This window comes from Rhipicephalus microplus, chromosome X (genome assembly GCF_043290135.1).
Source record: "Rhipicephalus microplus isolate Deutch F79 chromosome X, USDA_Rmic, whole genome shotgun sequence".
NCBI classification, from domain to species: domain Eukaryota; kingdom Metazoa; phylum Arthropoda; class Arachnida; order Ixodida; family Ixodidae; genus Rhipicephalus; species Rhipicephalus microplus.
In genome coordinates this window covers 231,248,050-231,263,161 of record NC_134710.1, presented here as the reverse complement: position 1 = coordinate 231,263,161, position 15,112 = coordinate 231,248,050, and the positions used below count along the sequence as shown (strand labels likewise).

General features: G+C 42.3%; 1 protein-coding gene across 2 annotated transcripts in view; it reads right to left on the bottom strand.

Moving 5' to 3' along the window:
• The window catches only part of LOC119187840 (ATP-binding cassette sub-family A member 2), a 255,259-nt gene that overhangs the window by 125,551 nt on the left and 114,596 nt on the right, over window positions 1-15,112 (bottom strand). For both annotated transcript variants that reach the window (XM_037435928.2, XM_075878770.1), the window contains one exon: window positions 11,281-11,477. In XM_037435928.2, the coding sequence (XP_037291825.2) occupies window positions 11,281-11,477 (197 nt within the window). The remainder of the gene's footprint in view (window positions 1-11,280; window positions 11,478-15,112) is intronic.

Genomic DNA, 15,112 nt, shown 5'->3' with positions numbered 1-15,112 from the left:
AGGGGCGACAAAACGTAATCATTTCCCACGGACGCAAGGTGCTGATGGCGAAGTCAGAATGAGCCCCAAACAAAGGGAGCCGACGGACGGATTGCGCCACTGTCATGAAGACTACACTGGACATGACTTGCCTTGGCAACCCTCCTGGACCATGACTCCATTGCACAAGTTCAGCTCATCGCCTACGACATCACCATTTCCTCTGGATATAAACGGACGCCAACGGCCCGCGCCTTCCAGTGGGTGTGCGAACAGCATCGTTCGACGTTTGCTTTACAACATGCGTTTGTTCATGCAGGTCAGTAATAACACTTCATTGTTTGCTAAGAAATCTAGCAATGCCTGTCTTTTGCTGTTCCCACACCCAAGAGTGCTACTTGTTTTACTTGTGCAAATCATTTGATGTTTGTGCTCAGCTGCTTTGCAATCAGGAAACGTAGAGTTAAACCCTGGTACTTCTACTGGTGCTTCTGGCGTTGTTAAGCGGTCTAAAGACAATGCTAGCGAAGAGGCAATACAGAAGAAACTGAATGATGTGTTAACCCTACTACAAAGCGTTAACTCGCGCACAGCTAGGATGGAAACGGAACAGTCACGTTTAATTACGTCTATTGCTGAATTAAAAGAAGCTCAGGAAACTATGAAAAGCAACATAGCCAATATTGATATAAGGCTGTCCGCTGTTGAAACTAGGATGCCTACCACTGACACCACTGCTGGCCTTAACAAAACCTGCTGGCCTTACGAGAACTCGCGGATAACCTAGCTTGTGAAAATGACAAATTGCGACTTGGTCAATCACAGCTGGAGGACAGGCAAAGAAGAGACAATTGGTTGTTCTCCGGTGTACATGACAGTTTATCGGAAACTTGGGAGGCCACAGAATAAAACCTGTTAAACATGATTTTTAGCTGCTTTACTCCAGTGCTTACAAAGGACGCGCTAGAACGTGCTCATAGAATCCGTGCATTCTCGGAGGGAAAATGCCGTCCGGTAATAGTGAAATTTCATTCCTTTAAAACGAAGCTGCTGATTCTATACCAGTCAGTGAAGCTCAGGGATAAAGGTATCGCCGTAAGGGAAGATTTTTCTTTAGAAACGCGCCAAGCCAGGAAAAAGCTGCTTCAATTTGCAAAGAATCAGGGCTCGCATCACAAACTGAGGTACAACAAACTGTATATTAACAGTCAGTGCTATAGCTACAACGCAGCTCATGATCATGTTTTTATGGAAAATAATCTTTGGGGACAGACATCGCGTCACGATATCGATGATTCTAGTATCCCTGACTTGTCACATACTGAGCATACTGATCGCTTTGCTCGTCCGCTGGTCCAGAGTCGGCAGTTACCCCGCATGTCGCTGTTCTACCGCACCCTGCGCTGTAGGATTGCGCGAGGGGCAGTGGTTCAGCGCCCACTACCGCAAATTCTGTCTCTTTTCTTTTTAAAAATATTAGAAGTTTATTACCAAAGCGCAATGAGCTTGACTCTATAATCGATTCCTGTGATGCTGATGTTGTTTTGTTGACTGAAACATGGCTTTCTTTTAAGGTAACGAGTATAGAATTGTTTTATCGCAAAAGGAAGTTCAACCTATTCCGCTTGAACAGAGCCAAAGATGTGGCGGTGGTGTTTTGATAGCTGTTGCAGATAATTTTGTTGCGTCACCCATTAATTCCCCAAGTAACCTGGAACTAGTCTGGGTTGAGCTTTGTGAACGTTTTAAGAAGTTGATTTTGGGCATATCTTACCGTACCCCGTCTTCGTGTCCCACTTTCGTTGATGAACTGCAAGACGCGCTTAACATGATCACTGTGCGTTTTCCCAACACTCCTATCCTCTTGGCTGAGGATTTCAACTACCCCTCGATTGTGTGGAATAATGCATCACCTTATCTTAGCCCTTTCTCGACTGAGTGTAACAAGTTTTTGATGAATTGTCTGGACTTCAACCTGTCACAACTTGTCTCTGAACCTCCTCGAACTACTTCAGCCACGTCCAGCACTTTTGATCACGTTCTAACTAACGTACCGCATCTTATCTCTTCACTCGTGTATCTACCTAGCCTCAGTGTCTGTAACCACATCAATCAGACAAAACACATTAGAGACTATAAACGTGCTGACTACAATGCGATAAATCGTGAGCTAGCTTTTTTTTCTCGATGATTACTTGCAGAAGTTTTCACTGCGTTCTGTGGACACTAATTGGGAATTGTTTAAGGGCATTGTTGAGCATCTTATTGACACTTTTATGCCCCTTGAATCCTTGAGGTGTGAGAGGGAGTCACCTCAAGACTGTCCAATAAAAAGAAACGTTTGTTTCGCTCTGCAAAGGTGATGAATTCCGAGGTGCGATGGGAATCCTATTTTTTTTGTGGCTGCTGAGTACAAAGCCGCATTAAAAAGCGCCAAGGACACGTTCAACAACCACACTTTGGCTGCTATGCTGATTAACAATCCTAAAGAATTTTGGAATGTAATAAATAAGAAATACACCACCACATTGTTACTTACATCTACTGATGGTGTTGCAGTCCCGTCACACGAATGTGCTTCTGTTCTCAAGAATGTTTTTGCGGTGGCTTTTTCTAACGATGTTTCTTGCGATAATTTTAACTACCCTGTTTTTGAAGTTCCTCCTATGGACCCAGTTATATTTGACGTATCCGGCATTCAGAAGATCATAGAAAATCTTAAAATTTCTTCTTCTTGTGGCATTGACAACAATAATTCCAAATTCTTGATTAATATAAAGTTGTATTGTTCCATAATTCTTAATAAACTGTTTGAACAATCCCTCGAAACAGGTTGTATTCCCAATAATTGGAAAGTTGGGAGGGTGATTCCTCTGCACAAGTCTGGAAATACACATTGCCCTGACAAGTTTCGTCCCATTTCTCTCACTAATATACCTTGTAAAATCATGGAGCACGTCATATACTCTCATCTCGTCTCTTTCTTAGAATCGAATTCTTTTTTCACTATAGCCCAGCATGGATTCAGTAAGTCATTTTCATGTGAAACCCAACTCATATGTTTCACGCATGAACTTCATTGCATCCTCGACCACGGATCTCAAACAGACTGTATATATTTGGATTTTTCGAAAGCTTTTGACAAAGTCTCGCATGAACTTCTATTTCTTAAACTACGTAATCTTAACATTGACCCTAATATACTTGCATGGTTGATCTGTTTTCTTTCAAACCGCTCACAATTCGTAACAGCAAACAACTTTGACTCATATCCTTTACCTGTCCGTTCTGGTGTACCTCAGGGGTCCGTTCTCGGGCCCCTTTTGTTTCTAATCTATATAAATGACTTACCGACTAATATTTCTTCTTCAATTAATCTTTTCGCAGATGATTGTGTTATTTATCGCGAAATTAACGACAATAACGATGTCTCTTGCCTTCAATCCGACATTAACAAGGTCATAGACTGGTGCAACACTTGGAACTTGAAACTAAACATTAATAAGTGTAAGCACATGCACATTTCTCAAAATTCTAGCCCAGCTTCCACTTACCACATTAACAATGTATTTCTTGAAACTGTGCTTTCTTATAAGTACCTAGGTGTTCACATTTCTTCTAACCTGTCTTGGAAAACTCATATTCATTATATCATAAATAACGCCAACCGCATGCTTGGTTATATTCGCAGAAACTTCTCTCATTCATCCAGTTCAATAAAACTATTACTTTATAAAACACTGGTTTGCTCAAAATTAGAGTATTCTGTATCTGTCTGGAGCCCTGGCATTGAATCACTCATTTCCGATTGGGAAGCTGTGCAGAACCGTGCCTGCCGTTTCATACTCTCCAACTATCACCGAACAAGCAGCGTAACCGCTATGAAATTAGTTTGTCCCTCCCTCCTCTTCCTCATCGCAGGTCAGTACCTTTATTATGTCTTTTTCACAAAATTTATTACAACAGCTATCTAAAACAGAAATTATTAACAGGCCCATCATACATATCAGCTCGCATTGATCACCGCAATAAAGTTGGAGTTCCATCATGTCACACCAAATGTTTTCATGACTTATTCATACCCAGAACTTGTGTCAGTTGGAATGATCTTCCCCATGATATCGCTTATATAACTGATAATAATATGTTTCGTAAATTCATTGATCTTCTCTAAATGTTTGTGTGTATATATATATGTTTGTATACATGTATACATATATGTGTGTATATATAAGCTTATTATTGTTAGTATACCTTTTTCCTTATTGAATTGTTTTCATTTATGCCTACTTTATTTCAATTACTTATCTGCTGTGAGTTGTTTTTTTTTTCCTTGCTGTTTTACATTGCTTCCGTTATGTATATCCCCACTCCCCTCTGTAATGCCCTCGGGCCCTGAGGGTAAATAAATAAATAAATAAATAAATAAATAAATATTATTGACCTGTGGTCTAGGTGAATAACACTAGCCACCGAAAAAGCACTGCAGCTGCACACGCCATCAGATAGGCACGCCTTAAATGTGTTGGAAGACCACATCACCATTCCACCTCGCTCCAGCGTCAGAATTTTCGTTGGCACTCAAGAATCAAAAGACATTCAAGGCATCGTTGAAGGCGACGAGCACCTGTTCATTAGCCTTAAAATTTGCGTCGCTAGAGGAATAGCCAAGCTGCGAGGAGGGAATGCAAATGCTTAAAATTTGCGTCGCTAGAGGAATAGCCAAGCTGCGAGGAGGGAATGCAAGAGTGATGCCCACGAACTTCACCAACGAGTACAAGCATGTGAGCAAAGGCATGATGCTTACCTACATCGAAGAGATATTGGAAGCCAGCAATGCTTTCGCCCTCACAGATTCTGTCGAATTTACTCCGATGACTGAAACCATTCAATCAGCTTTTGACATTATTTTGAGCCATACGATGCATAAACAAGAACAGCTCAGAAACCTGGTCCTGAAATACAAGAACTGTTTTTCGTCGTCGTCAAAAATACAACAGACCTTTGTCGCGAAACATCAAATCGTAACGGAAGAAAGTGCCAGGCCACTTCGTCAGAGCCCGTACAGATTTTTGACGCGAGAACGCGACACCATAAAAAAACAAGTGGACGAAATACTGCGAAATGACATCATCCAGCCGTCAAAGAGTGCATGTGTGTCACCGGTGGTGTTAGTGAAAAATAAGGACAGAACTCTACGCTACTGCGTCGACTATCGCCGCCTGAACAAAATCATAAAGAAGGATGTGTACGTTCTTCCACGGATAGACAGCGCCCTAGATCAACTCCATAATGTGAGGTACTTTTCTTCGATGTACCTCAAGACGGGCTGTTGGCAAATCCAAGTCGACCAAAGAGATCGAGAAAAGACTGCCTTCATAACACCAGATTGCCTATTTGAGTTCAAGGTCATGCCCTTTGGCCTTTGCTTAGCACCTGCTTTGCCCAGCACCTGCAAAAAGTCATGGTATCCATGACTCTTTGCTCAGCACCTGCCAAAGAGTCATGGATACCATCCTGGCTGGCTTGAAGTGGCATACTTGCCTTGTTTACTTGGACGTCATTGTTGCATTTTACTCGAGCTTCAATGAACACCTCCAGCACCTTGAATCTGTACTTAAAGCAATTAGGAGCTCTGGACTCGCCCTAAAGCCAGAGAAATGCCGATTCGTGTACAAGAAGCTCCTGTTTTTGGGTCATGTGATCAGCAAGACGGGAGTGTGCCTCGACCCGCAGAAAACAGCTGCCATCGCCCCCTTTCCGCCACCTACCGACAAGAAGGCCGTGCATTGATTTCTTGGTTTGTGCGCCTATTACAGATGCTTCATCAAGGACTTTTCACAAATCACTGAGCTACTAATGCAGCTCACGAAGACCAACGTCGATTTGAAGTGGGGAACGGCACAAATTGAAGCATTTCAGAAACTGAAACAATGCCTGCAGACCCCTCCAATACTTGCGCATTTCAACGAATACGCCGATACGGAGATCCGCACCGACGCAAGCAGTGTAGGCCTCGGCACTGTTCTAGTGCAGAAGATTAGCGGAGACGAAAGGGTTATCAATTATGCTAGCCGGTCGCTATCAGAGGAAGAATGCAACTATTCCACAACAGAAAAAAGAGTGCCTTGCCATCATCTGGACTACATCCAAGTTTCGCCCCTACCTCTTTGACAGGCCTTTCAAAGTTGTGAGCGACCACCATGCCCACTATTAGCTAGCTAACTTGAAGAACCCTTCAGGTCACCTTGCACGATGGAGTCTGCGACTTCAGAAATTCGACATTACTTAACTCCAGACTAAAGCACTTTGACGCCGACTGCCTCTCCCGTACCCCCTTTGACCCACCACCACAGAATGACGACATTGGCTACTTCTTAGGAACCTTAAGCATCAATGACTTCACCAAACAACAGAGAGTCGACCCTGAAATCAAGGGCCCAGTGGAATACCTCGAGGGCAAAGCTTATGCCGTTTCAAAGGCATTCAAGCGAGGACGGTCATCATTCTCAAGCGAGGACGGTCATCATTCTCCTTGCGAACGGCATCCTTGTCAAAAAAAAGTTCTCGCCACATCGAGCCAACTACCTCATAGTAGTAGTACCTTTGGCGTTACGTCCAGAAGTTCTGGAGGCTCTGCATGATGACCCGACGGCTGGACACCTTGGGTTTTTCGTGCGCTGGCGAAGATACAAGAAAAGTACTACTGGCCCCGCCTCACTGCCAATGTAACCCCCTATGTAAACACCTGCCAAAACTGTCAGCAACACAAGACACCGCTGACAAGGCCAACAGGCTTTTTCCGGCCGATTGAACCACCTCGCCGACTGTTCGAACAAATTGGGATGGACCTACTGGGGCAGTTTCCGACGTCCAATACCGGAAACAAATGAATCATCGTAGCTACTGATTACCTAACCCGCTACACTGAAACAAAGGCCCTCCAATAAGATAGTGCCAAAGAGGTAGCCAAGTTCTTCGTTGAGAACATTCTCTTTGTCATGGCACCCCAGAGGTTCTCATCACAAATAGAGGTACGGCCTTTACTGTTGATTTGACTCAGGTGATCTTGAGACATAGCCAGACAAGCCATTGCCGCACTACCACCTACCACACACAGACAAATTGTCTCATCGAGCGGCTAAACAAGACAATCGCCAACATGCTGGCTATTTTTTTTATTAAATGTATACGAGGAGTGATTGGTGCCAATGGGTGGCGCCTGCTACTCCTCTTGCACAAAAATCGACATTGCATATTTAGTAGCAAACACAAGGCTATACATATGTACATAGCACTTGCTTATGCAATGAGTCCACGTTTTTCAATACTAAGTGTCCACACCACACAGAAATGTGTCCACACTGCATAGAAATGTGTCCACACCACACAGAGTTTGTAAAAACACAAGTAATCACGCCAATTTAAGTGTTCACACAAAACATGAAAGTTCAGTAAAATGTCTAAGGTGATCTTGTCGCTTTAGTACTGAACTGTTTTCAGAAAGGTTTTCCCAAAGATATCGTTGTGAAAAACGAAAATATTGTTTTGAAACATACCGGTTAACAGTGACAATAATACAGTTTTTTTTGTTTCGTACTTTTGAGTTATTTCAGATTCCTTCAGAAATTGAACGATTGCACGCGCTGCAGTAGTTTGTAGCTTTTCTTTGGCCATGGACCCAAGATTTTTGCAATTGATGGAGGTTGCTTCTCCAAACAAGCTAGTCTTTGTTAAAGTTTCTTTCGAGGCATGTCATAATTTTTTACAATGTAGAAGAATGCGCTTCACATCTTTTTGAAATTCTCCACATGAGCAGGTATGACTGCTAGGTTTCCTTATGTAGGTCGACGCCGAACACAGGACGTGGGACGCCATCCTTCCATATGTGACCATCGCATACAACACGGCTGTGCAGGAGACGACGCGGATGCTGTTGTAAAAGTTGGTCTACGGAAGGAACCCGGCAACGACGCTCGACACAATGTTTCCCAACGTTGCTGACGAAAAAAACCTCGACGTCACCCTCTATCTTCAGCCCGCTTAAGAAGCTCGGCAACTTTCCTGCCTGCGCATCACAAATCAGCAAAGACGACCGACCGCCCCCAGTAAAATCTTCGACGATGCTTCGTGGAATACCAGCCCGGTGAACATGTTTGAGTATGGATGCCAATACATCGACGTGGACTCGGTGAAAAACTTCTGCGACGATACTTCAGATCATACAGGGCAGTACAATGCCTCGGGCCACTAGACTAGGAGGTTGTCCCCGATGGCATCACGAACTCTCAACAGCGCCGATCGCGACCTAAAGTCGTCCATGTCGCATGCCTCAAGTCAGTTCATGCACGTTAATGCACTGAAAGATTGTATCGCGTTGTTAAATTTCTGTATCGTAACTTATTGGTGATAATTTCCTGCACTATTATTTTACTTTCATTTTCTGTTAAAGCATCGGGATGATGCCTATTTTAGAAGGGGGCAATGCCACGTCCCTTCCACAAGTTTTGTTACCGTAATTACTCGAATCTAACGCGCACCTTTTTTCCGGTTAAGCGAGTTCATAAATCGCATGCGCGTTAGAATCGAGTACGAACAAAAAAATTACGGTCAATCTATTGCCATCGGCAAATCCAAAATGGCCGCCTCCTACGTGCGTCGGCATGGGGCGTCGGCCATTTCTGCCTATGTGTTTCCCATGTGCGGCACTTCGTACGTGTGCTGAGGAGTTCGTCATCTAGTAGTGCATTAGCATCGACGGCGTGGAAGGGCTGACTCCGAAAACTCGAGTGCACCACGATGCCGCTTTTAAAAGAAAAGTCATCGCGTGTGCAGAAACGGACAGAAATTGGGCCCCATCACGGTCGTTCGGAGTTCCCGAAACGTGCATGCGGGACCGGCGGAAACAAAAGCAAAAGATTGTCGACAGCAAAGCTTCACGCAAAGGCTTCAGTGGACCACAGCAGGGCCGGTTTCTGCAAATTAAAGAGCTGCTCGGCGAGTATGTGCTTGAGCAGCGAGCGGCACAGCGACCCGTGAGGACAGAACTGCTCCAAGTGCGGGCTATGCAATTAGTCTTAGAAAAAGGTCTAATGTGGAGCCAGTTTAAAGTGAGCAGGTGCTGGCTAACTAACTTTATGAAGAGGAAAGGCTTTTCCGTCCAAAGGGGAACATGCATATGCGAAAAGTTTTGCGGAGGAATACGATGAAAAGCTTCACAGTTTTCAGAGGTTCGTCCTAAACTTCTACTACCTGCTTGGGCAAATCGGGAATGCCGATCAGACACCTCTTTACTTCGACATGCCTGGCACCACAACCGTCGGGAAGAAGGGGGCGAAGCAAGTTCATGTGCTGACATCGGTCCACGGTAAAACTACAGTGACGGCAATGCTCTGTTACATGTCAGATGAGCACAAGCTTCGCCCGTACCTCATATTTAAATGGCAGACGCTCATGAAAGCGGTCGTTTTTTCGAGTGGTGTGATGGTGCGGGCCAGCGAGAAAATTGGGTGCGCATTGCAATGGATGTCTTACGTTTTTTTTTTTTTTTGCGGTGGAAATCGGGTGCGCGTTACAATCGAGGGCGTGGTAGAATCGAGTAAATACGGTATCACCCCGTTACACTGTACGTTATTCTCACCACAAACCGCACATGCACTGTTCGAGAAGCTTCGGGACTGTAGTAGGTCATTTCATTTTAAGATTACGGCCACTTTTTGAGCGATACAGATTATTCTGGAACCTACGTCGCCGCTAGCGATAACGTTAGAATGTTCGATGGCGTGCGTATAAATACCGACAAGGCTTCGCCATTTGGTATTGAGACCATCAAAAGGGACCCCATGGGGACTCCCACACGTCTCTCCTGTCACCACGCTGCAGTCAATAGAACAAGTTAGGATAATGTCATAGTGCCATTTTTCTTTTGCCACGTTTGTTCCAGCAGTCTATGTTTCTTGGTGGCTGCTCGCAAGTTCGTGGCTATGGCACATGCATTCATAGTTTTGTGTTTGGCGACACTGTTATCTCGTTTCCTGTCCGAAAGAACTTCCTGGTGTGGACGGACCATGCTGAAGTGTGTCACAGTTCTGTGCCCTGACGTAGTCGAGAGCTACACCTGCTGGGTTGTGACAGTTGCACCCGAAGGTTTGTCATTTTTGGAGCTCTCTCAAACCAAAACTGAAACTGGTCGATAATGAGGAGCCTGTATTTCATTATCTGTTGTGTACTACAGCAAATAATGTGCAGTGTTATGGCTAACGTGCCCCCAGTAAAACATTGCAACAAAAAAACGGCAGGCCAAAACTTTTGTGTCAGTACCCCTTTATCTTGTATTCTACAAACATGTCTGCCCCAAAGCAATTTTAATGAGTCACTGTGCATGTGATGTATCGAATTCTGTGTCATTATAATCAAATTACAAAGCTTTCTGACACAAAAAAACACTTGCAGAATCAACTGCAGTTGACATCTACGTAATGCCAAGCATTGTCGAAACTGTTGTGGTGCACATCAAGCTGAAGGAACTCATGCATATATGCAATAAAATCAAAATACAATAAGCGCCTCGGCATTTCTTGACCGCTCCAGTTTGGCGAATTACATTAGGCTGCATCCAAGTAAGGCCCCCTTGGCTATGGAATTGTCTGCAGAATTAGTGCTCCAACTAGAGAAGGCTGAACCTACATATAGGGCAGCACTAAATTGGACTTTATTTGTAAGAATCACAAACCAGGTGCATCAAACCAGGAGCTCCAGGAGAGGAGGCATACCCCTCAATAAAAGAATTGTACTCTAGATGATGTAAATACTTTGCACCAACGATATTCAGGTACTGCTGATTGCTTTGCTGCATACTTGTTCAAGGAACAGAGTCTACAAACAGTTTATCTGTAGATGTAAATCAGATAGGGATAAACATAAATCATGAGCGTACACTGCTCAGTGAATGTGGTTTCTTACGAATGACCATACTTTTAGCTAGCAGACAGACAGCCTTGCAAAATAGCCCAATATACATAAATTTTATAAGACAGAGTATTAAAACCTACATTCCTTCCCTGTACTTACGTGCCTGTATGAGAATGTTATGCAAAAGGAGGCAATATGCTTATAAAGTCTCTATTAACACTTCAGGCAGAACCTGATTATAACATAAGTAACCAACGCGAAAGGTAGAGAAGACAGGGCTTTTTGTGTTTGCCAAGCAATGGAGACTGTGCGAGCAAAGCTACAGCTCGTTAGAATATTTTCCCATTAAAATGCATATTTATACGAACATCAAGAGAGAATATCACCCACCTTTTTTGTACTTCAGAATGAGGTCCCATATGGCACGACGAGAGTAAGGGTCCACACCTGCCGTTGGCTCATCCAAGATTACTACACGTGAGCCCCCAACAAAGGCAATAGCCACTGACAGCTTACGCTTCATGCCACCTGACAGGCAGTCAACTTTGCTGAAGCGCTTTAGGGGCAATCCAAGATCCTGGATAATCCTGCATATTTATTCAAGTAATTTATTTATTTATTTATACCGTACCCATAGTGCCTCATGACATTACAGCATGGTGGGGGGGGGGGGGGGGGCAAAGAAAAATAAAATTCAAAGCATAAGGTGTGCTAGCAAGCTTTGCAGCTTCAAGGGAACATACATATATACAAGAAGATCTTTAATATAACACTACAGTGCATCATACTGATCCATTAAAGCATACACGTGCAAACATTAATAAACATTACAAAATTACAAGTATACATATAACTAAGTACACAAGTATACATATAACTAACTTAAAAAGGAAGTTTATTAATAGTATTCAAAGCATAATTACATAAACAATAATGAAGATTAATAAATTACAAGTACTCAAGCATTCAGCAGTGATCACTAGCAATAACATGAGTGAACAGTAGGGTAACTGTGATACAGGAAGAATTATTTTATTGCTACAAAAAATAAGTCATTACAAGATATATATGTGACAGACTGGTTCAATCTACTCCAGGCCTGTATTGTTCTAGGAAACAAAGACATGCTAAATGAGTTCTCTCAGCAGCACTAGCATGTCTCTCAGAAATCCGAAACTGTAGGGTGCCCACAAACTGTAATCACAAGGGCACTCCCGTCATGCATCAAGATATGTTGCATGATAGTGATGGAAGAAGTGAATCTTAACTACTTCCTTCATGCCCTAAATAATGCACCTTTAACATCACCATGTACCAGCATTACAAACTGAACTTTTTCAAGAATTAAAAAAATACCCGAGGGCTTTACATGAATGGTGCTCAGTCCAATTTCATGGACTGTTTTCATGATAAAAATGAAGGTTCTTTTTATATCGTGAACAAATAATTATTGAAGCAAAAGTCTCCTTGCCTACTGTCCTGTGGTTTTATCTGGTTCAACTGATTGCTCAATAGCTGGGAGACAGATGTCACCCCCACCCCCCCAACACCGACACACACATAAAAAAAAAGAGCATATCTGATGGCAGAATTTAAAAGAAGCATATTATCCATGGCAAAATTTAAAAGAAGCATATCATCCTGATGACCATAGCTGATAGATGACCATATCTATTCATATGACCATAGCTTCCAGCCCAAAAGTGACTTATTGCAAATTGTGGAAGCTTCCTTGATTGACAAAAACCCATCAAGTAAGGAACAGTGGAATCACTTAATGTGAACTTCAGATTTTTCTTGCATTGCTTGGTTGGCACCACAAGTGGTGGCTGCAAAACACAAGCATGAAATGTGCTCACTGCACATGGTGTCATCTTAGCTGGCTCAGCGAAAGACCAATGTGCACAAGAGGGTGGTGTCACATGTATATGAAGTTGGGAGGATTCTGCTTCACCTGAATGGCATCGCTTACGAGCAGATGGAAAACACAAACATGAAAAGTCAAAGAAAGAGATAGTGGGTAACCTTAGAGGCCACTCTGCCCATAGTGGCATCTTCACATTGGATGTCATTTTGTGGTTGAGCAAACATGCAACACAGACAGAAGCATGATGGTTGAGTTGGACTGTTTCTGTCTTCCCTGACTTGCATCTCAAGCACAAGCTCTCAGATTTTAGTGTTTTGTGAAGATGCATTTGTGGCACCTAAATGTTAGCAGCTTTGGTCAGTGATGACACTATGGCACATTCTTCAAGGCTTGCTGTACTGTTTGAGAATGGTTGAAAGATACATTCATATCATACCCAAAATACAGTGAACATCTCTCAACGTAAAATGCTCTTCCATCTTTCCAGCTCACGTAAGCTGAGCCAGTTCACACAGTGTGTAGGACCTGTGTGATGTTTTTATTAAGTTAAGATTGCCAACTTTTAATGAATGTATTCAGATAATAAGGAGTAAGCGCAAAAGCTGTTGAGAATGTATAGATGTGATCAGTCGCAGCCTTTAAAAAACTCAGGCCTCACAAACTCTCTTATTAGCATAAAGAAACATAATTCTAATGAGACATTTAAAAACACACAAACAGAGAAAGAAAGCATAGAACAAAAAAATGTTGAACTTCTTAGTAGAGATTCATCATGAAAAAACGTAAGGTGTACAGATGTGGACAGAAGAAAAAAAAAAGAACACAAATGCCGACTACCAATCGAAAGGGTGCACCGTGGTGGAAATAAATTAGACGCAATTATTTGCACAGGCTCAAACATGGTAGCGCCACCTGTCAATAAGGCAGACGTGCATGCCTACATGAGACAGAACTGTTCAGGCATTTAATTTCTTCATTATGCAAGTCAATCAAAGGCTGGCTCTCGCATGAACTACCAATCCTGTTGCTATGCCAAGCTTCAGCCACTAGATGCATTTGTTTATTCTTGTACCTCCATAAAACTGTGCATTAACGAAATTTTAGTGTGAATTCACAAGCTTGGCAATGCAAGAAAAGATTAGATGTTTATTGTTTGGATAGGGGCATTTTATGCTTCATTAATCTCTCATTAAAACAATGGCCTGTGTGCCTCAAGTAGAAGCAGCTACAGCTGAAAGAAACTTCATACTAACACTATAGTGGCAGTACGTAAATCTGTTGGTGCATTTTACAAAACAAATGTCTGTCCCCCTTTTGTCTTTAATCTACTCAAACTTTCTCTGCACGGTGGGACATACCTTACCTAGTTTATTGAAAGCCATAAAAACAACTTAAACCCCGTATCTACTTCCCAGCCTACGCAATAAAATATAGATGTATAGAACACCTCCACATCTTGTTTTTTTTTATTATTGCTTTCGGCAACCATGTTTGGACCTAATGAAATGTTGGACTTCAAGAAGCATTCAGCGGCAGTTGCTACCACAATGTGACGAAAACCTATTACGAATATATGAGTAAATCTGTGCACTAAAGCTCATGTTGTTTTGTGCACACAACTTAACGAGACAGGACAAAATGCATAATAATTCTTTTTTTTTCTGCAATTCTAGAATAACTGCATGAAAATCTTAGCAACAGTTTCAAAAACATAGTGGAGTACTTGTGTGCTTGATTTACAAGTGCCTCTACCATATCTAAGCATGTGCAGTAAGTTATGTAGCTACATTCTTTTACACCATAGTGCATCATTTCAGTTGATAGTCAGCATTTGTGTTATCTGGTTCTCTTCTCTTGAGAATTTGTCTGCACAGCTTACCTTTTTTTTTTTTTTCAGAAGAAAACATCACGTGACAGTGCGTCTGCACGTCGTAGTTTGCAGAGTTCGAAAAATGTAACCTTGTAAAATCAAGGTCTACATTATTAAACTGCCATCTAGACATGCCCTTTTGTGAAACTCAGCATCATTTGCATGCATCTTTGTTTTTTTTTATCAAATGTGAAGTCGTGAATGAATTTATAAAATGCACTGTGTGTGGAATGAAAATCATTACATTTGTGATCACTGCTGTTATTGGTGCCAAGATATTTAAAATTTCATGACACCTCTTTCTTCAGCAGAAAAAATAACCACAAGATAGGTAGCTTGCTTCTAACCTGTAAATTTTCAACAATTTCAATAACTGTTGTGCCGATGCCTTATATTAATTAGTGAAGCTATCAAATGCTAAATTAACAAAATAATTAGTTGTTCAACATAAATAAGGTACTCATTACTAGCATGAGCAATGCTTA